Source organism: Gekko japonicus, unplaced genomic scaffold (assembly GCF_001447785.1).
Source record: "Gekko japonicus isolate JY-2015 unplaced genomic scaffold, Gekko_japonicus_V1.1 scaffold995, whole genome shotgun sequence".
Taxonomy (NCBI): Eukaryota; Metazoa; Chordata; class Lepidosauria; order Squamata; family Gekkonidae; genus Gekko; species Gekko japonicus.
This window is the reverse complement of record NW_015173152.1, coordinates 605,665-633,305: the sequence shown is the minus strand read 5'-3', so window position 1 is coordinate 633,305 and position 27,641 is coordinate 605,665. Positions and strand designations below refer to the sequence as shown.

Sequence of the window (27,641 nt, the reverse complement as noted above, 5' to 3'; positions counted from 1 at the left end):
GGAGAGAATGATGCTTTTTTTGGGGGGGGGGGCGGACCCTATGGCAATGTATCCCGCTGAGGTCCCACTCCCTGACCTCCCCAGGTTCTGTCCCCAAATCTCCAGAAGTCTCCCAACTTGGATCTGGCAAACTTAAGAACATAAGAGAAACCAATGTTGGATCAGGCCAATGGCTCATCCAGGCCAACACTCTGTCACACAGTGGCCAAAAATACCAGGTGCCATCAGGAGGTCCAGCGGTGCGGCCAGGACACTAGAAGCCCTCCCACTGTTGACCCCCCAAGCACCAAGAATACAGAGCACCAAAGTTCCTATCTATACCTTGTGGCTAATAGCCACTGATGGACCTCTGTTCCGTATGTTTATCTAATTCCCTCTTGAAGCCGTCCATGCTTGTAGCCGTCCATGCTTGTAGCCGCCGCCACCTCCTGTGACCGTGAATTCCATGTGTTAATCCCTCTTTGGGTGGAGAAGTAATTCCTTTTATCTGTTTTAACCTGACTGCTCAGCAATTTCATTGATTGCCCATGAGTTCTTGTATTGTGAGAAAGGGAGAACTTACCCCCCATCCCATACTAATGGCCAGGGGGGACCTAGTAACCCTAAGCGCAAGAGTCCAGTTGTGCTTTAAAGACTTATAAGATTTGTGGCAGCGTATGAGCTTCTGTGAGTCACTGCCCACTTCTTCAGATTCTGCTCGCTTCTTTAGTGTGTGAAGAAGTGAGCAGTGACTCATGAAACCTCATACCATGCCACAGGTTTAGTTAGTCTTTAAGGTGCTACTGGACTCTTGCTGTTTTATTTATTTATTATTTACTTTATTTATATTCTGCTTTTCTTCTCCATGTGGGCCCTAAGTGGCTTATATTATTCTTCTCTTCTCCTTTTTATCCTCACAACAACCCTGTGAGGTAGGTTAGGTGGAGAGTATGTGACTGGCCCGAGGTCACCCAGCAAGCTTCCACGGTAGATTGAGAATTTGAACCTGGGTTTCCCAGATCCCAGTCTGTCACTTAAATGGCTACACCATGCTGGCTTTCCTTTAGTTGACTGTTCAGTTTCGGTTTTGTTCTAATCGACTTAGGGGTAAATGAGAACATGAAGCTGCCTTATATTGACTCATATCTGTTGGTCTATCAAAGTCAGTCTTCTCTACTGTGATGGGCAATGGTTGTCCGGGTCTCAGGAAGTCTTTCACATGAGCTGGTACCTTTCCCTTTTCACTAGAGGCACTGAGACTTGAACCTGGGACCTTCTTCATGCAAGCAGATGTTCCACCACTGACTCATGGAGCCCTCGAATGCATTTTCCCGTTTGGGTTTTGAAACAACATCGGGATCAGAATGCATTAAAAAAGTTAATCTTGTAGCACCTTAGAGGCTGGCAAACATGTTGCAGCATATGCATCTGTGAGTCATAGCTCGCTTTATCACCTGCACAGTGTTACAAGGAAGTGTTCTTTCGCCCATGAAAGTATATGCCGTGATTTGTATCATAGTCTTTTGGTGCTATGGTTATTCTGGAGGGATTAGCCCTGTTAGTCTGGAAGCAAAAATAAGCAGGTGTCTTGTGTTACTTTTCAAAAACTAACACAATTTAATTCCAGTATATGCTTTTGCCCCCCATTATCAGGTGATATGTAGTGGTTGGTGATAAGCTGATCACTGTGTCTGAAGACCAAGCCCTATGAAGAAAGGCTGAGGGACTTGGGAATGTTTCGGCTGGAGAAGAGGAGGCTGAAGGGGGACATGATTGCTCTCTATAAGTATTTGAAGGGTTGTCACTTAGAGGAAGGTAGGGAGCTGTTCCTGTTGGCAGCAGAAGATAGGACTCACAATAATGGGTTTAAATTAAGGGCTGGGACCGGCTGGATATTAGGGAAAACTTTTTAAAGTAAGAGATGTGCAGCAGTGGAATCAGCTGCCTCGGGAGGTGGTGAGCTCCCCCTCACTGGCAGTCTTTAAGCAGCGGCTGGACAAACGCTTGTCAGGGATGCCCTAGGCCAGTGGTGGCGAACCTATGGGCACGCGTGCCATCGCCCCAGCCAGGCCCAGACCATCATTAAAGTGTTGAATTCTCTGCCAAATAACTTTAAGTAAATGAAAGCATTTGGAATTGCTTTCCTTACTTTGGATCATCTTAAGTTAATGTATGAGTTGTTTTTTCTAAAGTAAAACCTCAGTATTCAGGTTAAATTGCCGTGTTGGCACTTTGTGATAAATAAGTGGATTTTGGGTCGTAGTTTGGGCACTCGGTCTCTAAAAGGTTCGCCATCACTGCCCTAGGCTGATCCTGCATTGAGCAGGGGGTTGGACTAGATGACCTCTACGGCCCCTTTCAACTCTGTGATTCTATTATTCCAAGAAGCTGGCTCTAGTCCTTAAAAACTTATGCTGTAATAATACTTTCTCCTCCTTTAAGGTTCCTCTATCAGACTTCTGTTTGTTTAAAGTGCCAGAGAATTCTTTTGTTGATTTAGCTGCAGCAAATACAGCTCTTCCTGTGGAAAGTGCATCATGTTGGTCTCTAACATGCTACTGGATTCAGATCTAGCTGGTCTCCCCACCCATACTCAGGTTGTGTTGTGTGTTAATGCAGCACACCGTGGAAGATCCGAGAGGGTTGTCTGTGAGGGCCCTCAGTCAGATATGTGCTTTGAATTCCATACTAGTAACTTAATTTCCCAGTGCATACTGTCTTGTTTGGATCATAACCAGTACTCCCTCTAAGGTGTGGAGTCTTGTAAGCAAAAATTCTTCTTTATGAACTACCGACATTAAAGTTGTGAGCAAGAGATTTGGCTGCTGCATAAATTTGTTTGCTCTGGTGCCATCCTTCCTGAGCTAAGACAAAAATGTGTGAGCTGGAGGTTAAAAAACTGTGAGCTAGCTCACACTAACTCAGCTTAGAGGGAACACTGATCAGAACTACAGTGGACAGGGAAAGTGTTTTTAAACCTTCACACCCCTGTGCCATTTTCCTGACCTGAAGCAGCCTTAGGTGGACATTCTTTGCTCTGTAGCGTAGCTTGGCACATGCTAATGTCTACATGTAAGTTTTCCCCGGCATGGGAAATGGTGACTCTTTGGGGCTGTGGAAATGAGGGAAGGCTTAAGGACCCTCTCCATACAGTCCTGATACATACCAGGGCTCTTTTGTGTCTGGGAAGTACAGAACTCCTAGATCATGTCTGTTCAAAAGCCTTGAGAGATGAGCTATATCATCCATGTACAAAAGACATGGCCATTTAACATGAGCTAGGTAGGGCAGATGGAAGTCATTGCTGGAAATATAAGAGTTTAGATCACTGATATACAAATTAAATAACAGAGGAACAAAGTTTGAGTCAGGTGGCACCTTTAAAACCAACAAAGTTTTATTCTGTGTATAAGCTTTCTTATGCATGCACACCTTAGATACGTATTTGAAGAAGTTATGCATGCACACGAAAGCTTATACCCAGAATAAAACTTTGTTGGTCTCAAAGGTGCCACTGGACTCCAACCTTGTTCTGCTGCTTCAGACCAACATGGCTACCCACCTGAATCTAAATAACAGAGGAGTGAGAATACATCCTTGCTTCACTCCTTTGCTCAATACAATAGCTCTAGTCTTGGGGTGTCAAACATGTGGCCCGGGGGCCGGATCAGGCCCCCAGAGGGCTTCTATCAGGCCCGCGGTGGAACTGGCTGTCTTCTGCTGCTTCTTCCAGTTCTGCTGCTGCTGCTGCATCATCATAGGTTTGCAGCTTACAGATACACACCTGAACAGCATACTCAAGATTGCAACAGCACAGACATTTTGATGCAATAATTCAAAGTAAGAGGTGTCAGTTATCAGACATTGTTAAATAAGCAAAATATTGCAAGAGTTTTAAGCATGTTTTTATTTTAAGTAAAAAAAACCTTTGTGTTTGTGTCCTTTATAAAGTCTATATCTCTGCTACCTGGCATTACATTTTATGACACACATGGCCCAGCCCAACAAGATCTCGTTTATGTCAGATCTGGCCCTCATAACAAATGAGTTCGACACCCCTGCTCTAGTCAGTTCACCAGATGGACCACATCTTGCTTGAGCTGTAGGCTGATCATATAATTGTTGAATCAAAAACAGGAGAATCCTTGCCAATAGACAATTTCTTCAGTTTATCCCATAAAAGTTCCTGCTGGCTTTGTATCATGTGAATGGGCCGTAAGTAGAGCAACTGTATTATATGGATTGGTTTATTGCGGCGTCTTGCAGATTTTAGTAGGCAAAAAGGAGACCGTATTCTTCCCCCAAGGAATTAACAGCCACGAGCATATAACAGGAGAGAGGAGCGGGAGAAGGGTAATGGTATGGGTGTTGTCTGTGTTCACTTGGCAGCGAAGCAATACTGGAGGAAAATGCCACCTTTTAGGAGTGTGATAGGGCATAGAGACGGAATGAGGGGGCTATGAAGGGCAACAGGTTCCTGTAGCTTCAGGGGGGCTGTGTATATTAAGGATGGGGGGTTTGACCAGTCATTATTTGATTATTTTTAAAGTATTCACTGCATTCAAGAACAAAAACTTCAGTTATCAACAGGTTTGGAACTTAGCTAACAGTTACTGTGAAACCACAAAACTAACTTTTCCAAAAAAGAGTTGTAATGAGTGTGTATGAGTGCTCCTCAGCATTTGCGGCCAGTGACTTCTTGTATTCCATTTTGGAGGGCCCTGTGTTCATTGCAGGAGGCCTGTGGGAGAAGCTTTGCTGGCTCTACACATGACGGTTGAGGGTCTAGTGAGCACCCGGCTTTCACTCCTGCCTTGGCTGTACTGGTTCAATGAATTTTAAAAGATAAGGTGCCACCTGCACAGTGTCATTCTTGCCTTTGTGGGGTATTTAACAGCGGTCTTTTGAAAATATAAAGCAAGAGGTTTGACCATGGACCATGCTGTTTATAACATTTAGTTGTGGTCTGTTGCACTTCCTTGGCGGGTGGGATGCTTTGGGTACCGTGTTGCGGCAACCATTGCCCAGATTTCCAGAAGAGTGATTTGTAAAGGCTGGTTCACTTTCTGTGGATGTGGGGTTAGTTCATTGCCTAATGCAGGGATCCCCAAACCTTTTGGGCCTGTGGGAACCTTTGGAATTCTGATACAGTGAGGTGGGCACAGCCACAAAATGGTTGTGACAAGAGGTGGAGCCAGCCACAAAAATGGCTGCTACAGCTTACCCTTATAAGAAGAAGAAGAAGAGATTTGATTAATACCCCGCCCTTCAGTTGGAGTCTCAGAGCGGCTTACAAACTCCTTCCCCTCCCCCTTTCCACAGCAGACACCCTGTGAGGTAGGCGGGGCTGAGGGAGCTCTGAGAGAAACTGCTCTTTCAAGAACAGCTGTGACAGAACTATGGCTTGCCCAAGGTCATCCAGCAGCTGCAAGTGGAGGAGTGGCGAATCAAACCCGGTTCTCCCAGTTTAGAGTCTGCGCACTTAACCACTACACCAAACTGGCTCGCATGGTGAGGATCCTTGTGCTGTGGAGGCAGCTGCTGTCAAAGAAACATTTTTTAAAAACTGAACAGCCAATCAGATCTCCAGTGGCCAGTCAGAAGTCTTGCCATGCAAAACCCAGTTGGCCCCGCCCACTTTCTAAAAACACTTGGAGGACTCTAGGAAAGGTGTTCAGGGGCAGCAGGGTGCCCACGGTCACCATGTTGATGTCTTTACTTTGTTCGCTGAGTGCTGGGGCACTGTTACAACATCAGGAGCTTTGAAAGCCTAGTTTCCCTTGCCCCACTTTTGTATTTTAATTTAGAAGAAGAAGAAGAGATTGGATTTATACCCCGCCCTTCACTACCCGAAGGAGTCTCAGAGTGGTTTACAATCTCCTTTCCCTTCCCCTCCCCACAACAGACACCCTGTGAGGTAGGTGGGGCTAAGAGTGCTCTTTCAAGAACTGCTTCTGAGAAGAACTTGTGACTGACCCAAGGTCACACCAGCAGCTGCACATGGAAGAGTGGGGAATCAAACCGGGTTCTCCCAGATTAGAGTCCGCGCACTTAACCACTACACCAAACTGGCTTAGGGCAACATGTGTTAGCAGAACAGCATTCTCTGGCAGTTATGTCCTTGGAGTCTTCCCATTCCATTTAGCCATACTAGGAAGAACTTGTGATAATTGTGTTTTCAAAAACTTCTCCACGTATTCAGAATTGCCTTGACACGTACTCAGATAATATATTCAGAGTAGGTGAGCATGTTGCTAACTGCTTCCCAGAGGAACTTTCTGTGCGGTTAATTAAGCCAGTGGTTACCACGTTGGTTATTTCTTTATCCTAAAATAAAATAACCTTAGCCTTATTCATCGGTGTTGCCCAAGAAGACGTTTAGGAATCTTGCACAATAACTGTGAAAGTTTAACATTGTAATGTGATGCAATAGAGACGTCTGGAACATGCTTAACAGAACCAGTTCATAAACAAGAGTCTCATTGTGTGAGGGCCAGGATCTGAAAAGCTGCTCTGGTGCATCCAAAGGGTTAGGCATGTCCAGTGGGGCTCTTGGCTGTTCACTTTGAGCCGCAGAAAGGTGTGCCGTTATCACATGAACACATGAAGCTGCCTTGTACTGAATCAGACCCTTGGTCCATCGAAGTCAGTATTGCCTGCTCAGACCGCCGGCAGCTCTCCAGGATCTCAGGCGGAGGTCTTTCACATCACCTCGTGCCTGGTCCTTTTAACTGGAAATGCCAGCGATTGAACCTGGAACCTTCTGTGTGAGCCACAGCCCCTGTTTTCAAAAGGGGGTTGTTGTTAGCGAGGAGTCTGCGGTTTCAGACCCCTAAATTACGTGTGAATAGTTGCGCCATTCTTTGGATGCCACCCTTTGGTTCTTAAAGCAAAAACTGAGAAGCCTTACTTAAATCCAATATGGGGTTTTGTTGTACTCAAATTTGGTGCGCAGATTACTTACGCAAACGGCTTACATAGTAATACTATGAGAGTTATCGTTCAGGAGGACTCAGAAGAACTTCCATACTCCTAAATCCATCTATTATGCCTGCTCTCTATACAGGCAGTTGCTTTAAATGTCAGTTGCTGGGGGGGGGGGGCGGGGGATTTGCTAAAGAGGTAGCCCCATGAGGTAGGTTAGGTTGAGAGTGTGTGCCTGGCCCAAGGTCACCCAGCGAGCTTCCATGGCACAGCGGGGATTTTAATTTGGGTTTCCCAGATCTTAGTCCGACACTTTAGCCTGTACAGCATACTGACTGTCATGCTTGATGAGATCCCAGAGGTGGGAAACAGGAGCATCCCGGCCTGCTGCAATGAGCCCTCACAGCATTTTTAAATGGCTTTGGAATGGCAGTGGCAGCCACAAGGATGTGGACATCACCTGTAGTTCTCAGGAGGGCCATCTCTTTTTTTCCTCCCAGGGGCATTGCCCCAAGCCATCCTTCTGCCTGCTTAGCAAGGGGAGAACTGTTTTCCAGTTGTGTGCTGGATAGCTAACAGAACTGAATCTTGTTGCTCTGGAATACTCTAGCTCTAAATATTTTAGATGAAAATAAATGCTGATGAAGTAGAAGTTGGGCATGGTACGTGCGGGACCCCGCAAAGAGTGCCTTCCTAGTAGAAAAGCCTTGCCCAGTCGAAGAAAAATGGTTTTGGATTTCCTAGCACAAGACCCCCCCAATTAAGCGCTATTCATAACTCTGTTCCCAAGAATAAAGGACTGTTCCATCTCACTTTTGTTATAGTTCATCAATAATAAAACTCACAGTTGTTGCCAGTTTTTATTGTGCAGCTGTGTCGGTCAGATAGTGGCCGCAGAGGGCTTTGTATCCGCACGTATGAGGCTTTTGGACTGATTGGCAGCAGCAAAAGAATGGTCTGAGAATAAAATCCCGTTTCTTTTCAATAGAGATTTAGCATTTTGAGCGGAACTGATCCCTTCAGTCTGTTCAGTGAGGACTATTTCCATTGTGCATCGCATGGTACATCTAGAACATAATTATCCTTTTTTAGCTTTGGATATTAGACCTTCCGGGGGGGAGAAAATAATTTTCTCCTAGTTGCCTAGCAATGGTCCTTGCTGTCCTTCTGCAGCCAAGAGAGGAGAGGCGAGTCCCCCGACGTCATCTGAGCATAGTCTTGGTTCTACTGCCTTGGGGTTCTCTCTTCACCACTAGCACCCCATGCTTTTATTTGGTGTAGTGGTTAGGAGCGTAGTTTGGTGTAGTGGTTAGAGCCAGTTTGATGTAGTGGTTAGGAGCGCAGACTCCAATCTGGGAGGACCGGGTTTGATGCCCCACTCCTCCACATGCAGCTGCTGGTGTGACCTTGGGTCAGTCACAAGTTCTCTCAGAGCTGTTCTCTCAAGGGCAGTTCTCGAGAGAGCTCTCTCAGTCCCACCTACCTCACGGGGTGTCTGTTGTGGGGCGGGGAAGGGAAAGGGGATTGTAAGCCGCTCTGAGACTCCTTCAGGTAGGGAAGGGTGGGGTATAAATCCAATCTCCTCTTCTCTTCTTATCTATTTATTTATTTATTTTTAATAGGCAGCCGACCACATCTTTAAGTCTGTTTCCTCCTCCAGCATAAAGAAGAAACCATCTGAGATGGTACTTCCTCATCCAACCCAGGGCCAATCTATAAGTCTGCCTCCTGCTAGTTGACCACCAAGGTTATGTAGCATTGCCTTACAAAGAAGCAAGAGAATTAGTAGGAGAATCCAAATTTTTTTTGGGGGGGTTGTCATTTATCCGTTCTTTCTGTTTGTTTTCCAGCTTTTTACTCAGCCGTCTTCTTTGCTTTTGGTATTTTGGATTGTGCTAATCTCACATATTTGTGTTTAGTTAAGATAAGATCCTTTCTCGTAGTGAGAAAAATAATATGGACAGAGGTCTATCCATGTTGACTGGCCTTGATTTGCCAAAATGTGTGCTCCTTCATCCTCGATCACCCCCTGACTTTAGGGAGTAGTGAGATTTTTGTCCCTGAAGTAGAGCTGAGTTTACCTGCTTCACATAGGATGCTATAACATCTTGTGTACTTCGTACTTGACTACAAGCCTGCGGGTTGCTGGATAGTTCTCAACAAATAGAGGTGCTTAAAAGATAGATGAGCTGCTACAGCAAGAGAGATTCCCCCCCCCCCGGGCAATCTTTTCCCATTCCCTATGAAGTTATGAAAGACAGAGGGATATAGTGGTTGAGAGTAGCAGACTCTAATCTAGAGAGCCTGGTTTGATTCCCCACTCCTCCTTCACATGAAGCCTGTTGGGTGACCTCTGGCCATTCTCTCAGAACTCTCTCAGCCTCACCTACCTTACAAGGTGCCTGTTGTGGAGAGAGGAAGAGAAAGGCAATCATGAGCTGCTTTGAGACTCCTTTGGTTAGAGAAAAGCAGTGTGAAAAAACCTCTTCTTGTTCTTTTGCAATGTTCGCATAAAGTCCTTTAGTATACTGAGATAATCATGCGACTGCTGCGTTCAGCGCATTTTAATTCTTGCTTCCTGCTGGTAACGACACCTTCTTCTTCAAACTGGCAACTTGCTGTCGTTTGAGAGAGGCGAGGTGATGTCTCGCTGTTTTTTTGAACTGGATCTCTGATTTTGAAAGCCTTTTATTGGATTCCCCTACAAAAGTCTTTGTGGCCACTTTGTTGTTGATTAATAGAGTCTTCTAGGATCTTGTCCTCTAGAACAGATCTGAAGATGGTCATCAAGGATATTAAACTAGGGCTGCTGTTAATGGAGGTTAAAATAAAAGAAGAAAAACAAAGGAAGGGCTACCAACTTTGCAGCTGAATTGGATCCCCAGCTATTTGCTCAGTGGCAGGCCATGGCTTGACTACATGGGACCTTGATACAATCTGGGAAGACAGTTTATGCATTCTTACATAACACAGCTTGCCTGAATAAGGGCAGGTTGTTGGGTGCAGCTGTGAATGCATCAGCGATTTAGGAGCAGTAGCATTTATTAAAGAGTTTTTTGTATATTAAATTGTGGTCCCGGTCACATGGGCCATAAAATGCGGGGGGGGGGGAAGCGTGGCAGTTTGGCTCGGAGCAAAATAACGCGCAGCCACCCTATCACGGGTCCCGTCGAGGTCCCGTGGGTAGGGGCGAGGTGGCGATCACACGACAATCCTGCAGCGCGGCAAAGAAAAGGCACAGCGCGATCTCACCAACGGCATGTGCGATCCTGCGGAGCAACGGAACTTTCGCTTTCCTCTTCGTGTGCATGCGCCGTTGGGTGTTTGTGCGCATCCTGTAGAGACTTGGGGGGGGGGACCTGTTTGCGACAGGACATGGGCAGTGTTCCCTCTGAGTTAGTGGGAGCTAGCTCACAGTTCTTTAGCCTCTGGCTCACACATTTTTGTCTTAGCTCAGGAAGGACGGCTCCAGAGCAAACTTAATTTATGCAGTAGCCAAACTGCTCACTCACAACTTTAATGCCAGTAGCTCGCAAAGTAGAATTTTAGCTCACAAGACTCCACAATTTAGAGGGAACATTGGACATGGGTAGGTGCCGGATGCCACGGACTACCACCGGAAACGCGATCAGACGCCAGCCCTTGTCCCGTGGTTTCCGGAAACTAGTACCTCAGAGGTACCGTATTTTCCGGTGTATAAGATGACTGGGCGTATAAGACGACCCCCAACTTTTCCAGTTAAATTGTAGAGTTTTCCAGTTAAAATATAGAGCTGTGCTGATGCTTCTGGTGTACCGGCGTATAAGACGACCCCCCACTTCTGAGAAGATTTCCCTGGGTTAAAAAGTAGTCTTATACGCAGGAAAATACAGTACTAGTTTTTAACTCCGCATCTTCTGTGGGAAGCCTCGGGTTCGCCATGGGAGCTCTACGCTTCCCAGATGTTGCGGTGTGATCGCGCCCGGAAAATCCGCCTATCATCCGTCTCAGTAGCGTGGCTAATGCTCCGTGTGACTGCAGCCTGTTTTTCTTTTTCCTTACCACTGAGTTTTATGTTTTTACTAATACTGCCCCTTTTTTTATATTACAGAAATTGGAATGGGACTTACGGGTTTTGGAGTGTTTTTCCTTTTCTTTGGAATGATCCTATTTTTTGACAAAGCACTTTTGGCTATTGGAAACGTAAGTGATTTACATGAGTCATATTTACGTAATACATCAACTGAACACGCTTCCCTCTAAATACGCCGTGTAGCTGGCGTACATAACAGCAACCAGAGAGAAAGTTAATTTTAAGGAGCATCTAGTCCAGGGTTCACTTAAGTATGATGGGATTGCCTTGATCGTACATGCCTCAGGAAACTTTGTTTTAATTGGCAGCCATCTGGAACTCGGCAGATGTCTTTCTGATCTCCTTAGCAATGAATGATGCGAAAAGGAGCAGGAAGAATGAAGAGCAGCTCTGGGCTGCCGTCTCCTTGGATTCTTTTCCCATAAAAAAGTAACTCCTACTTTTTTTTCCCCTCCTACATTGGCTTCACATCTCCTTTGGCACGCTGCACAGACTCCTTGGCCTTACCTTTAGAGTTCTCCCTGGACTTTCTTCACCCCTACGCCTTAGCTCAGGGGTGTCGAACTCATTTTTTTATGAGGGCCGGATCCGACATAAATGAGACCTTGTTGGGCCGGGACACGTGTGTCATAAAATGTAATGCCAGGTAGCGGAGATATAAACTTTGTAAAGGACACAAACACAAAGGGGGTTTTTTTTTTACTTAAAATAAAAACACGTTTAAACCATTAGCTCTGTAAGCTGCCAACCTACTTTTGATTTATCGACATTCACCACAGAAATCTCATCCTCAGAGTTCTGAGTCTAGGACCCAGGTTAAAACATGAAATGGCTGAGTGATTAAGAGAGTCTGGCGAAGCAAGCTACGATGCAGCAGCGGTAGAAGAACTGGAAGCAGAAGATGGCCAGTTCCACTGCGGGCCTGATGGAAACCCTCCGGGGGCCTGATCCGGCCCCCGGGCCGCATGTTTGACACCCCTGCCTTAGCTGGCCCTGACCTGGATAGCCCAGGCTAGCCCAATCTCATCCGATTTCGGTAACTAAGCAGGGTCAGCTTTGATCAGTATTTGGATGGGAGACCACCAAGGAATACCAGAGTCACAACACAGAGGCAGACGATGGTGAAACCACCTCCGAACACCTCTTGTCTCGAAAACCCCACCAGGGGTCGCTATAAGTAATCTGTCACTTGACAGCAAAAAGAAGGCTCAGCTGTGATCTCTTGATCTGCCTTCGTTTCTCCAGTTCCACCATCCTGAGCTGACGGACCTCTCCTGCTTTTGGAGACGATTCCCTTGTTGCCTGCTGTGCCCAGAAAGCCTAGCCAGAGCACACGCACGACACCATCTCTTTTTCGTAACGTAAATTATACCACCTACACAAAGCCTTAGAATTGACCCTTGATACTATACTGAAACAAGGGTAAAGTGTCTGCATGTGCTCATTTTTTAAAAAATTCCACCTGTAAGAACATAAGAACATAAGAGATGCCAATGTTGGATCAGGCCAAAGGCCCATCCAGTCCAACACTCTGTATCCCACAGTGGCCAGAAATACCAGTGCCATCAGGAGGTCCACCAGTGGGGCCAGGACATTAGAAGCCATCCCACTGTTGACCCCCCCCCCCCCCCAAGCACCAAGATGACAGAGCCTCACTTGCCCCAGAGCCCTTATCTATACCTTGTGGCTAATAGCCACTGATGGATCTCTGCTCCATATGCTTATCTAATTCCCTTTTGAAGCCGTCCATGCTTGTAGCCGCCACCACTTCCTGTGGCAGTGAATTCCAAGTGTTAATCACTCTTTGGGTGAAGAAGTACTTCCTTTTATCCGTTCTAACCCGACCGCTCAGCAATTTCATGGAGTGCCCACGAGTTCTTGTATTCTGCCAGTTGTAGTCTGTAGTCTGCCAGTTGTACATTTAGATTGTCAGCTTCTTGAGCAGAGACCTGCTTTGGGCTTATTTGCAGCGGAAAGCACCGTATGCACTCCTAGTGCTTGTATGAATCAGACCACTGTCTAAGCTGGGTGAGAGGTGTATGTGAACATAAGAACATAAGAGAAGCCATGTTGGATCAGGCCAGTGGCCCAACCAGTCCAGCACTCTGTCACACAGTGGCCAAACCCCAGGTGCCCATAAAAAGAGCCTTCCTGGATCAACCCACTGGTCTATCTACCTTATAGTGTAGAAGTATGCAGCATTAAATTATTTATTTCATCCATACCCCACCTTTCTCCCCAGCGGGGACCCAAAGAAGTTTATATTATTCACCTCTCTTCATTTTTATCGTCACACCAACCCTGAGAGGTAGGGTAGGCTGGACATGTGTGGCTGTACTTCACCGAATGTCGAGTCAAGCACTAATCGGACACCTAATGAACTGCAGTAATCAAATTTTTGGAGTTGTGATATTAAGTATTTCCACTGAATTGGAGACGGGAGTGCTTTGAAGCGTAAATCGTTAAAAATATATCTGCCCCTGGTGTTGTGTGTGTGCGTGTTTAAGCCTGTCACAGCACTTGCAAGAGTAAGTGACTAGAAGTGGCTCAAGTGGTTAAGACACTGAACTGCAGGCTGTGGAAGGTCGGTAGTTCAGCAGTTCAAGACCCAGGTTGCCGCATGACGGAGTGAGCTCCCGTCTCTAGTTCCAGCTCCTGCCATCCTAGCAGTTCGAAAGCAAGAAATTGCAAGTAGATAAATAGGTACCACTTTGGTGGGAAGGTAACAGCGTTCCGTGCGCCTTAGTGTTTAGTCATGCCGGCCACATGACCACGGAAACGTCTTCGGACAGCGCTGGCTCTTTGGCTTTGAAACGGAGATGAGCACCGCAGCCCTAGAGTCGGATTCGACTGGCTTTCGAGCAAGGGAACCTTTACCTTTACCTTAGAAATCTCTAAATAAATAAATATTGAGGACGGGCTTCTGCTCATCCAGAATCTGAATTTTCATTCATTGTAATGTCTGGCTTTCCTAAAGAATCCTTTTCACGCGAGTCAGTAGTAAGTATTTTGTACTCTGGCTACTGCTGGAATGCAATTAAGCAAGGAGAAGGGAGCGACGCGAGGGAACATTTCTGCTGCGCTGTATATTTGGCTGAGGAAGTTCAGAGATGAATGGAGGCAGAGAACCGGGGTGCGAGAGAACAGGTATTACGAGTTGGATGTAAGTGGAAGGAAGCCGGCTGCCGTGAAGCAGAGGATGTCTGGCAATAGCCTGGCCCCAGTACTATGCAGCAGTCTTGCCATCCTGTAGGAGAACCCTACCAAAATATATGCCGTGCCACCTCTAGATTACTTATCTACCGATAAGCAATTAGTAAATAATAAATTATTAAGTAAAATTGTACCCATGGTGGCTCAGAGGTTAAGATGCTGAGCTGCAAGCCAGAAGGTCTGTGGTTCAGTCAGCAGTTCAAGACCCGAGTGCAACGTGATGGAGTGAGCTCCCGTCTCTGGCCCCAGCTCCTGCCAACCTAGCAGTTCAAAAGCAAGAAACTGCAAGTAGAGAAATAGGTACCACTTCGGTGGGAATGTCACAGCGTTCCATGTGCCTCAGCGTTTAGTCATGCCGACCACATGACCACGGAAATGTCTTTGGACAGCGCTGGCTCTTCAGTTTGGAAATGGAGATGAGCACCACCCCTAGAGTCAGATTCGACTGGCTTTCGAGCAAGGGAAACCTTTACCTTTTACCTAATTGTAGCTATTTCTTAAGGTAAAGGTTTCCCTTCCTTGAAAGCCAGTCGAAGCCGACTCTAGGGCGTGGTGCTCATCTCCATTTCCGAGCCGAAGAGCCAGTGCTGTCCGAAGACGTTTCTGTGGTCATGTGGCCAGCATGACTAGACGCCGAGGTGCACGGAATGCTGTTACCTTATCTATTTGCAATTTCTTGCTTTTGAACTGCTAAGTATTTCTTACTTTTGCCTATAAGTGTCTGGCAACTTGTGCACAACACTGTCAGAGTTAAGCAAAGTTCCATTTGATATTTAGATACATGCTCTTAACTCATTGAAATCAATGGGATTGGAAAAATGCTCAACCTCAGACGGGTTGTACTTGTCGCATGCAGTAATTTTATAAATCTGATATGATCTGCAGTGTCTACATGAACAATAGTAAATGTCTTGTCCAGGCATTTCCTATTACTTGGGTACATGGTTTGTATCTTATCTGAGTTATAAAATACTGAGCTGAGTGGAAGATAAGATGGGCAGTAACTTTAGTGTCAGCAGAACGAAACCAGTGTTGCAGTTGCAGAATGTGTTAATTCCTGGCTTCCTAACCTTGGTATTGTTTCTTTTCAGCCAGGTTATACATCTCTAAGTAGTTTTATGAGCTGGCAAGCATATTGTCTGGAATAAATCAAAGAAGTCCACAGGGGTCAGGTGCTCTAGTTGCACATTTTTTGCATAAGGGAAACTGGGACAAGCATAAATGTTTCTCAGTTAAGTCAAGCTGATACCATTGCAATATCTTCGGACTGTGTACAGATTCTTTTGCTCCAGCAAACTCCAGCTTTTGTGTTGTGCCAAAACATTCTTTCAAAGGGTACAGTTGAGTTCTGCTCTGTTGTGAGAGTAAGCTTCAGTTTCAGGCATAGGTCCGCCCCCCAATAAATATTTTATTTTGTTTTGTGGATTGAAGTACAATTTCCCCCTTCATTATGTGTTGCTTATTATTGTTGTTGGCTCTTTCAGGTTTTATTTGTGGCGGGCCTGGCTTTCGTGATTGGTTTAGAAAGGACGTTCAGATTCTTCTTCCAGAAGCACAAAATGAAAGCCACGGGCTTCTTTCTGGGAGGCGTACTTATTGTTCTTATTGGTTGGCCCTTGATAGGAATGGTCCTTGAAATTTATGGGTTCTTCCTCTTATTCCGGTAAGGCTTTTTCCCATCAATCTTCGCGTTTGTTCTGAAGAGTAACCCTTTTTTTGCTATCGCGAAACTGCTTCGTTGAATAACGGCAGTTTTAAGTGTGAAGGTTAATGAGCATAGTCCAGTAGAAGCTTGTCTCCTCCTGCTAAGAGCAAACTGGAACACACTTTCATTTCCAGAAAAAAAAATACTTTTAAAAAACACCGGAGGTAATACTGTTCATAAAGAGGCAATTGACAGGCGGTCTGCTTGACCCCCCAAGATGCCAAACGGAACCCGTTAATCTTGGAACTGGTGTAGGCATCACTCTCCTGACCTTTTAACCATGGCCCAGTTACCAGGAGCAGGCTGCAGGATTGTGTGCTGCCTCCACCTGAAATCCCCATACCTCAGTTGAGTGTGGCACTAGCACCGCTGTTAACAGCAGGTAACACTAAGCCAAGTAAGATTTGAAGCTTTGGTACTAAATTGTTGGAGACAAGTAGTACTTTTAAGAGAAGAGATTGGATTTATACCCCGCCCTTCACTACCCGAAGGAGTCTCGGAGCAGCTTACAAACTCCTTTCCCTTCCCCTCCCCACAACAGACACCCTGTGAGGTAAAATAAGAAGAGAAGAGATTGGGTTTATACCCCGCCCTTCACTACCCGAAGGAGTCTCAGAGCGGCTTACAAACTCCTTTCTCTTCCCCTCCCCACAACAGACACCCTGTGAGGTAGGTGGGGCTGAGAGAGCTCTGACAGAAAGTGCTCTTTTTCAAGAACAGCTGTGCCAGAACTATGGCTTACCCAAACTGAAATTCAAGGTGTAAGCTTTCGTGTGCAAGCACACTTCTTCAGATACAGAGAACAGAATCTCTTCAACTGTTACATGTAGGGGGTGGGGGGGTTGGTTGTCAGGAAGGACCAGTTAGAGTCAAGATGCTGGTCCTTCCTGACAACCAACCCCCCCCCCCACTCCCTATATGTAATGGTTGAAGAGATTGTGTTCTCTGTATCTGAAGAAGTGTGCTTGCCCACAAAAGCTTATACCTTGAATTAAACTTTGTTGGTCTTAAAGGTGCCACTGGACTCAAACTTTGTTCTGTTGCTTCAGACCAACATGGCTGCCCCACCTAGTACTAAACTGATTAGTGGAACCTGGTTAAGAAAGGTCTGGCTGATGTGCTTTTGTAATACCTAACCATGGTTAAACCCAGAGGGGGGTGACTTAAAATATTTGGCTGTCAGATTGCAGGGAGATGAGCATATGACCCAGGGCCTGACCCTGACATCATTACACATGCATTAGAGTGAATGGTTATCTTCTCCAACTTTGGGTCTGTGTGTGCTGTATTCTTTGTAGAATTCATCATGTGAAGTAGCCCCGGAGTCTATTATGAATGATTGTCCATCCTTTTGAAGCCTGCTGTTTGCAGGTTCAGTAACCAATCAACTTCCATGGGACCTGGGCTGGCTGCCCATAGTGAAAACCATTGGCTTGATGCTGAGATCATACCGAATTTTTCAGTGACCGTAGTTTAGAGCCCAAACCATGGTTTGCTCACCCAGGGTATACAGGCAAACTTTGATTTAGAGCTGTCCTGTCTGTTTTCCTTTTCTACCTGCTGAGCGCCTCCCCCACAGTACAACAAAATTCAGACATCACAATAAATTGCAGTTAGTGCCTACCATGGTTTCCAAACCCCTCCCAGATCATGTTTTCCAATGGTGGGTGTTAATTCAGGCAGCAAACCAGACCGTGGTTAAGTTTCCATGGTGTGGTCCGGTGTTTGAACTTTAATGCATTTAAAGGCTTATGCTTTCTTAGACCTTTGAACATTTATTCACATAAACAGTCTTTCATTTGAAACAACAGTCAGCAAGTAAATCTATTTCAAATATATTTAAATACTTACATCCCGATTTTCTCTCGATCAGTGGGCATCAGGGGTCATTTCGTAAAAAAAGAGGTGCAGGAGCTCAATAGCATAGCTCATTTGCATATGCCACGCCCCCTGACATCACCGGAAGTGTGTCAGAAGGCAACACCCACCGCTCAGATTCCACTGGACTTTTTTGGATTGCTAGCTATTGGGAGGGGGAAAACGTGCAGATCTGTCCTCGCAGAGGAAGGAGAGCTTGTACTTGAATAAAACTTGATCTTAAAGGTGCCACTGGACTGTTTTGGGCCGGGGGCTCTGCAGCTTACCTGGCTGCTTCTTGCTCTGACTGAGGGCTGCTGGGAGCAGGGGGTGGGGCTTGTTGCATGTGCCCGCCCCTGGGGCTCTTTACTGCCGGAGCTCCGTACCTGTGTGCTCTTGCAGGAAATGACCCCTGGTGGGCATCATGTGTGAACATATCTGTGCAGACCATTCCTTATTGTGGAATAAAAGTAGTGGTGTGAATGCCTCTCTTGATCGTCTCTGAGTGAGGGATTCATTTATGGCTCTACTGTAGCCTTACCTCAGTCAGGAGCGGTATTGGCTAGTAAGCTTATTGAGACTGGAATCATAGGGACACTTTCCAGGTAGCAGGCCCAGTGCAACAGAATGGGACCGACTCCTTGGTAGACCTCCTTGGGATCGCTTCCTGAGCACGACTTTCTAGCTCCTTTGTTCTTTAGGGTTTTCTGGACTGACTACTGACCCTAACTGCATCACAGAGGCTTCGTTAGAACTGCCGCTTAACTAAGTTAACCAGTCTGAATAGGTAGAGGTGCTTTTGCAGCCATCCAGAATATTGCCATTAGTTGCTTAGATTTCTAAATCTGTATCCTTTATCTAAGAAAATGAAATCTTCAATAGTGTCCCCAGTCAAAATGATAACACCATATACAAGTTCGTGGGCTGGTCCAAAAAGTAAGCTGTTTTGACAGTAATCTTGTTGCGTTGTCATATAGAAGGATGGTAAGTCTACAGAGCTTTTCTGACCTTTTTTTTTCTTTCACTGTTTAAAGGGGCTTTTTTCCCGTGGTGGTCGGTTTTATCAGAAGAGTGCCAGTCCTTGGCTATCTCTTGAATTTACCCGGTATACGTTCAGTAAGTATTAAAGCACATCTAACTCTCGCGCTTCTGTTTCTTCATATCCGTGTCTTGGGGATGGGGGAATACCTAACTTCCTAGCGGCCGATAAAGTTTTTAGTTCTCTCTGGAGCTCTGCATCCATCTGTAGATTGTTGCTGCCATGTTCATCCCCCGGGGATAATTTCTGCTCTGAAGAAGAGCTCTGTGAAGCTCCAAAGCTGCACGCCCCTGAACAGAATCTGCAGGGGTAAAAGGCATCTTGGCCCCCTGAGTTCCCGTACGATAAGCTGCATCCAAACTCTGGACCTCTAGATTCTTCTGTTCTGCAATTGTTACGCTGCTTTTCTAAAAATATAAAAGGGATTCTAAATTATGCTGGTTTAGTACAGATCAGCTGGGATTGGGGGGGGGGGGGGTTAAGCCATAATCTGGGTGTGATGCCCTGGTTCCAAAAGTATTTTAAGAACCCACTAGCGAAAATTTTTGCCGTCATCCTCTGTGCCCAAAAGAGGATTTCCCTTAATGCCTTACGGTGCTTTGTCACTGAATGGTCACTGCCAGCAAGCCTGGCAACCCAGCCTGTCATGGGGATGCCAGCCTCCAGGTGGCACCTGGGGATCCCTCAGAATTACAGCTCATCTCCAGACTACAGAGATCGGTTCCCCTGGAGAGAATGGCTGCCTTGGAGGGTGGACTCTGTGGCACTGTACCCCACTGAGGTCCCTGTCCTCACCAGGCTCCACCCCCAAATCTCCAGGAATCTTCAAAGCTGGCAACACAACCCCCACCCCACCCCCACATCCTGGCAGTGGCCAGGGGAGACCTGGCAACTCTAGCCAGTCAAATTCTGCAACTCACGTTGTGTGAACATGTCCCCTCCAGTACCCTGCTATGATGAACATAAGAGACGCCAATGTTGGATCAGGCCAAAGGCCCATCCAGTCCAACACTCTGTATCACACAGTGGCCAAAAATACCAGGTGCCATCAGGAGGTCCACCAGTGGGGCCAGGGCACTAGGAGCCCTCCCACTGTTGCTCCCCCCCCCCAAGCACCAAGAATACAGGGCATCACTTGCCCCGGACCGAGAGTTCCTACCTATACCTTGTGGCTAATAGCCACTGATGGACCTCCGCTCTATGAAACTATGTGAGTGCCTTTTTGTTACCCCATGCCAGCTTCAGGTTAATACCAGTTTTGGTACGGACAGAAATTGTCTTCTTTCTCTGACTGGCTCCTTTACCTGTTTCTAAGCTGATGTCCACAGACTACTGCATCACCATCAAGTATTTATACAGATTGTCTGTGTCAATCTAAAATGCTTGCTATTTGCTGAGTTTATTTATTTTTTTAAATGCTATTTGCCGTGGACTTGATGGTTTAGGCTAGTGGTTTTCAGTCTAGATTCTGGGTCTCCCTAGGTTTCCTCTGATGTTTATTAAGGCTTGTCCATAAGAACAGCCATAGTGTGCAAGCTTCCCTGCAGAGCAGATTGACCTCCAGCACTGAGGGAGGCAAAAGTAGAAGTCGCAGGAGAGTTTTGTTTTAAGGTCTTGTGTCCATTTACCACCAGAAGGCCTTGCTGTGTGCTTTAGCCTGAGCCCTGACCTCCTGATGGCACCTGGGTTTTGGCCACTGTGTGACACAGTGTTGGACTGGATGGGCCACTGGCCTGATCCAGCATGGCTTCTCTTATATTCTAACCCCAGAACTTCCTGCACCGTTCAGTGCACTTGTGCCAGATACACAGCTATTTCTTAGTAGGCAAGTGGACGCAGCAAAGATCTTTAGTAGGCCATTTGGAAACCAGTGCTTTTAGGCCATTGCACCAGGGGTATCTGAAGGACTGTATTCTCCCATACGTTCCTACCCAGGAACTAAGATTGCAGGGAGACACCCTCCTAACTGTCCCACCAATTGAAGTTGTTCCTTTGGTGGGTACATGGGAGAGGGCCTTTTCTGTAGTAGCCCTACGGTTATGGAACAACCTCCCCAGCGAGCTGCACCGCCCCGCCCCCAATTATCGATATAAGAACATAAGAGAAGCCAATGTTGGATCAGGCCAATGGCCCATCCAGTCCAACACTCTGTCACACAGTGGCCAAAAATACCAGGTGCCATCAGAAGGTCCAGCAGTGGGGCCAGGACACTAGGAGCCCCTCCCACTGTTGGCCCCCTTCCCCAAGCACCAAGAAGACAGAGTATCCCTTGGCCCAGAGTTCCTATCTATACCTTGTGGCTAATAGCCACTGATGGACAGGAGGCCGTTGAAGACTATTTTATTTAGGACTGCCGTTTTAATTATTTCACTTTTGTTATTGGCAGGTCCCTTTTATGGGTTTTATAATAGTGGTTTTACAATGTTTTATTTATATAGGGTCAACTGCCTTGAGTTCTGCAAGGGAGAAAGGCGGCTAAAAATGTTTTAAATGAGTTAAGTAAAGAGAGGGAGCACCAGCGTTTTGGTATCAAACTGTGCCTTTCTGCATTTCTGATGAGCAGCCGTCACTTTAATGTCAGAATTGTGAACGTAAGACGAGCCCTGCTGGATCAGGCCAATGATTTGTCTAATCCAGCATCGTGTCTCACACAGTGGCCAAACCAGTTCCTCTGGACGGCCAACAACAGGGCATAGAGACCAAGGCCTTCCCCTGATGTTGCCTCCTGGCTCTGGGACTCAGAGGCTTAGTGCCTCTGAATGTGGAGGTTCCCCTCAGCCACCATAGCTAGTAGCCATTGATAGACTTACTTTCCATGAATCTGTCCAATCCCCTTTTAAAGCCGTCTGTGCCTGTGACCATCACTGCTTCCTCTGGCAGCGAACGCCACATTTTAATCACTCTTTGCGTAAAGAAGTACTTCCTTTGGTCCGTCATGAACCTACTGCCCGTCAGCTTTTGACTTTTTCATGCATGTCAGAATTGCTGGGCTGTATGCCAGCAAATGCCGTGCCCCACTCTTTCATTGAATCACAGTGATGAGAGAGGACTTGTCCTGCTGGCCAAGGCCTCCATCTGCCCCACTCATCTAGTGCTCCTGGTAGCCACTCAGCCCCGGCTTTAGCCATCCACATCTCTTTAAAATGACCCATGTGTGTTGCTAGCAAGTGTGATGTCCTCCTTGTGGAAGCTGCTGTATGTTTGTGCCTGTCTTTTTACATCAAGCCTGTTTGAGTGTATGTGGTGTCGTCAGTGCTGTGGCTGGAACTGTGTTACTGGTAGCTCAGCGACACTGTCAGATGCTAATTTTGAAAGTCAGATGCATGAGGTTTATTAATTAACTAAAACCCGTATATCCTGCCTTTCCTCGTCTTCAAGGCGGTTTGCAGTAATACTTAAAAACCTGTTCGGTTTAAAACCAGAAATAGAGCCCCCAGTCTCTCTCCCCTGCCCCCTTTGCTCCTGCAGTGGCCTCAGGGCCTCTTGAGAAGGGACATAAAGCCCAGCCCCTCTGCACCCCTTTTCTGCCTGGCCTTACATCAGGGTGCAGCTTTCAGCATCAGCGGCCCAGTTACGATGCCAGCTCACTGCAATAACCCCGAACAGTCATTTTGCCAGTGCGGTAATTTGTAGGATTGGTCTACAAGCCACGTTGATGTCTATGCATTTTCTCGTCCACGCTTAAATGTATTTTGGCATCGCCATCAGATTCTCAGGACTAATCCAGTTTGATGTTTTGTTCATTGTTGATCTTTACCCATATCATTCAGTAGTCTCTTAACTGAGTTAAGTCCTGTTTGAAAACTTAATTGTCGCTGTTTTCTTCAAAGCCTGCGTAGGCTCGGAAGACAAAGCCCAATAATGGTTAGTTGGAAAAAAAAATCACCTTCCGTCTGTTAATGCATGAATAGCTGACTTTTTTTAATTTTTTACTTTCCTTTTGGGTCATGGAGCTGACAGTATTTACACTCGCCTTTTTCTTCCTGGTTTTTTATTTTGTCCTTTGTGTTGCATTCTCCATGTCGCTGTCAGTGTAAAAAGCACACCATGCCGAAACACTGTCGCAGTTAATACCCGGTTACATTAATTTTGTGTAAACCACATAAAGACCTCAGTGAGTACGATCTGATCTCCGTCACCTTCAGCCGCCTACTTACATGCAGCGATGCCTAACTGCGTCTCCTTGCAGTAGCCTGTAAGTGTGGTAGAACCTCAGCATTAAAATGTGTCTCCCCTTTTTTTCTTCCCTCCCTTCCCGCACAACAGCTCGTAGATAAAGTTGGAGAAAGCAACAACATGGTATAATGACGAGAGTGCCGAAGACTGGTTCTAAATTTATATTATTTATAATGTCCTTTTTTGAAGAAAAAAGAATCAGCACAAAGATTCCGGTTGTGTACAAAGGCAAAAGTTTGTAACAAAAAGTCTTGACGTAAGTTTTTAAATTTACACCGCGAGTCTACAAAAAAAAAAAAAAGCATCGCTCGCAAAGAAAGGCGTCGCAAGCGCGCATCCGAGACTTGCTGCTCCTGGAATTTGGTGAACTGAAGAAAAAATACACAGGGGAAACCTGCGGTCTACAACAATTCAAGACTTCTTCATGTTTTTTGGAGTATGTGCTAAATGCAGCAACCTCCCCCCGTGGGACTAACAGTGCCTGTAACTTTACCTCCTGATTTCAAAGGTGTCGTAGAGTAAGCAGGGCTTCATCTGTAAGGCACGGTCCTTCTCTCCTCCCACTTGCCAATCTTTCTACCTGTGCTTCTCTCTCGGAAGAAAGCAAATATCCATTTTTCCCACCCGTCGAAAGCAAAGAGGTGTCCTTTGGGCGTGACATACGGCATTTTAAGATGGATCCTCCTCCTTTGCCACGCGCCACTAGAGGATTTCACTACCCTGTTCTGCTGTATACATTTCTTTGTAAATATCTAGCTAGAATAAAGCTTGGTAGGAAAATGTTTAAAGCCAAATGTAAAATTCTGATTAGGTTTATACGAGGAATCTGCAAGGTAGGTCAACCCATTTTTATTTTTGTTCTGTTTGTTTTGGTACTGAGTTGAGCCGGAAACCACTCCTGGTTTTGAGACCTGTTCGATTTGGCAGGGGACTGTGGGAAAACCACTTTTACACTCCTTTTCGGCTGGTTCTCCTTGACCCATGTTACATGTATGCCTCACAAAGCAGGTCTGCGGCCCTCTAGTTGTTGAATTAAACTTGGTGCGCATCACGTCCAGCTTACGAAATGGTTTGCTCGGTTTCCAGGTGCGCGCACTTTAAAAAAAAGTGATACGCCCAGCCAACCACCTCTTCAAAAAGGTGCTCCGATCAAAACTGTCATTTCTTGCTGTCTTGCCCATAGCCAGCATGATGTTTCTGCATCTTATGACAGCACGGCTGGCAAAGCGGTAAATCAGGCATTGGCATTGGGACCCTTGCGTTTTGCGCATCCTTTTCTTATTGTAGGACAGTATGTTACAGCGCTAACTTCTTCTGTAAATAACAGTGAAGTAAAAAAATGATATTAGGTCATTTGTACGTCGGGAGGTCTGTGGGGAACTTGAGCAGCCTGAGTCGTGTGCCACGCCGAAGGGCTGCTCCTCTCCCCGTGTCTTAATTTGCTTCTATTCTGATGGTTGGGAAAGGATGCCTATATCTACAAATAAAAAGCTTCAGAGCTGCTTTGTACATTTCAGTGAAGCGGGTAAGAGAGTGAACGACACGAATACCTTCTGTCCCTGCTCGTCTCCCTTCTCCTCCTCTCTCCCTCTTCCCCCCCCCCTCCCCATTTTGGGTGAGACTTAGAAGGGGTCGAGCGTCTTATCTGGCTCTCAGATGCAGGCTGGTGTTTATTTACAGAAACCCTCTGCATATTAACATGAGACTAACTTATTTGTTCGGCTCCAGACAGCTTACGTACGCCACATCGAAGCAGATAGATGTGCGTTGGTCAACTTATTTGGAGCATGGACTTTTTAAAATTTGCGCAACCAATTTCTGCACTTTGGCGTAAACGGTTGATAAGTTTGCTTAAGGCCTGACAGACCTTTTTAAAATCCAGTGGGTGATTATTTAAATCGGCTTGCTTTTAGCTGAGACAAGCTCCCGCCCCCCGAAGCTTTGAAGAACACCTTCAAGTGAGATGTTTCCAGTCGCAAAAACAATCCTAGCAGGAACTTGCCCGTTTCTTTGGCTTCATCTTGGGGAAAGGAAAATGCACTTTGGGAAAACACGTTTCTTTTCCCAGAAGTCCTGAAAATGGTTATCTTTAATCCTCGAAGCCACATGCGTACCTCATTTTGGTCTCACTGTGATACATGCTGCTGCCTGTAAGATGTAAAAAATGTTATTGGGGGGGCAACTCTGGCTGCAGCCATTTTAAATATATATCTCTCCTGTTGAATGGGACATATTGAGATGTCCCCAGCCATTGAGGCTACCACAGTTTCCACGATGCCACGTGTAACTACCATTTAAGCTGGACAAAGATTGGTGGCTGTCATTGCAGCTGGAAACCTGTGCAGCATCTGTTGTATATTACCCATTCCCACAAAGGCATGGTCTCGTGAGTCACTCCTGTATCCAAAAACCATTCACCCATGTGATGAGCCCTGAGAGACATGCCTCTATCCAGGTTTGGAGCAGCCAAGCAGTTCCTACATTATTTCTAGAGCTGTATCCCAGGGGCAGAAGGGGTTATGCAGGTATTTCTGAGCCATCAAGGTTTCTATTTTGCAGTTTCTTCTCCCATGGTGAGTGGAGCAGGAGAAGGAACTGTTCCATCTCCCCTAAGTACAAGGCATTTGTGCATTACATTAACGATGCCCACACAGCTCTCTCTCTCTCTCTCTGCTTTCTGTTTTACTTAACGCATGGGAGAGACCTGTATTTTTAATAGTAACGACAATAGAAACCCTGATCATCGCCCTTGACCAAGTAAAGCAAACTTGCCTTTTTAAAACTGATCTGGTAGCAACCCTTCAGTGTGTTGGGAATCTCATTCAAGCAAAAAAAAATGTACATGTGGAAGGTGTTGGATTTTTTAAAAAAGTGATCAAACGCAAACTTGGTGTGATTCTCGTTTTGTCTTCTCACAGCCCTTATTCGTTTAGGAAAGTATTTGGAGCGGGGGATTATTTGTGTGTACAATTGTTGCAGGGTGATACTGGAAGGGAAGCGTTAGGATGGTCTGTCCAAAGCCGCCTTGAACGTTTAGGTTGGGCGACAGTATCACGACTTTGCTCAAACCTCCGGCTAGCAACTGGAAGCTGAATGCCCCGTTCCTTTGAAGGGGACACTCTGTGGTGGCTACAAAGCCGGGTTTTGCAAAGTTGGTGTTGTGAAGCAGCCAGAACGATTCCTTAGTCCTAAAGGCTGCTATTTACACCCGGAAGTAAGTGCCACTGAATTCAGTTGGGCTTCTTTCCAAACAGGCACGCACAGGATCAGGCTGCATGCATTGTAAGCCTCTGCAAGAAAAAGAAGAAGAAAAGGCAGCAGCATCTGTAACAAGTTTTATTTTCCCCATTTAAATGTAATTCTTCATTGCTGCTTTAGGAATCAGAAGCAGATCTCATCCTGAGTAAATGAACACTGTAAATACATTTGTCATACCTTGAATAAAGACAAACTTTTTTTCTATGAACTGGTGAAGAAATTTCTTTTTTTTTTTTAACTCACTGCCCAAAAGTTCTGCAACCTCTTTAGAAGAGAGAGAAGAGATTGTATTTATATCCTGCCCTTCACTACCCGAAGGAGTCTCGGGAGCAGCTTACAATCTCCTTTCCCTTCCCCTCCCCACAACAGACACCCTGTGAAGTAGGTGGGGCTGACAGAGCGCTTTTGAGAACTGCTTGTGAGGGAACAGCTCTGAAAGAACTTGTGAGTGACCCAAGGTCACACCAGCAGCTGCATGTGGAGGCGCTGGGAATCAAACCGGGTTCTCCCAGGTTAGAGTCTGCGCTCCTAACCACTACACCAGACTGCCTTTACCTGCTTAAAACAGGAGAGTGGTCCTGTTTTGGAAGCTGGCCCAAGTGTTAGCCAAATTGGCTTAACTGTTTAATAAGCTTGGAGAAATTATTTAATTGGCAATAGGCATGAGATATAGATCATAACCTGTGTATATGGGAGTCAGAATTCCCAGGGCCTGTGAAAAGACGGGCTAAGTTGTTGAAATAATTGGCCTTTTTACTAAGAAATTCTCAAGCATACAACAATAATAAGCAAGTGCTCCCACAACACAGCGCTAAGAAATCAGAGTTGAAAAGATAGAGACAGTTGCATTAGCAGGAATACCGTTGAGGGGCGATACTTTACCTGTCTGTCGAGATGAGTAGACCTTGCAGCGGATAAGGAAGGGAAGGGAGAACTAGGAAATGGATCGTGTGCAGGCCAGTGACACACATGGAGAGATTCCAAACTGATCAGGGATGGAACCTAAAGGCGGGGTGGGAGTAGGAAGCTCAGGCGCAAGAGAGAGAGAGAGAGCAAAGGCCCAAGGCTCTCCTTAAATAGCCGGATTTGTGACCTGAGGCAAATGGCCACGTGGTCACTGGTTCCCAGGAAGTTGGAAACTAACACAATACTAGCACAGGGCAATACAAAAGAAACGATGGCCAATTTAGACATGATGGTTGGCAGGGAGTGATGCCTCTTGTGGAAGGTGAGACGAAGGAAAGGGTGCAGGTGTCCAACGACATTGCTGGTCTGATGCTTCACATTAACGATCGGGTGCCAAGCAGAGGCGTTATCTGAATGTTATTGTCTTCAGCTGGGATACAGTCTTTGAGAGGGGGGGGGCGTAAGGTGCTGCGTGATGGAGAGGAGATCCCTTCATGGCTGCCTGCAGGAAC

The 27,641-nt window shown here is 46.1% G+C and overlaps 1 protein-coding gene across 1 annotated transcript; it reads left to right on the top strand.

Moving 5' to 3' along the window:
- The first annotated feature begins 7,528 nt into the window (after positions 1–7,528).
- Positions 7,529–26,390, top strand: GOLT1B (golgi transport 1B). The gene is made up of 5 exons (XM_015422384.1): positions 7,529–7,565; positions 10,994–11,085; positions 15,673–15,851; positions 18,785–18,866; positions 23,056–26,390. The coding sequence occupies exons 1-5, from the start codon at positions 7,529–7,531 to the stop codon at positions 23,092–23,094; spliced, it is 429 nt and encodes a 142-aa protein (XP_015277870.1). The 3' UTR covers positions 23,095–26,390.
- The last annotated feature ends 1,251 nt before the right edge of the window (positions 26,391–27,641 follow it).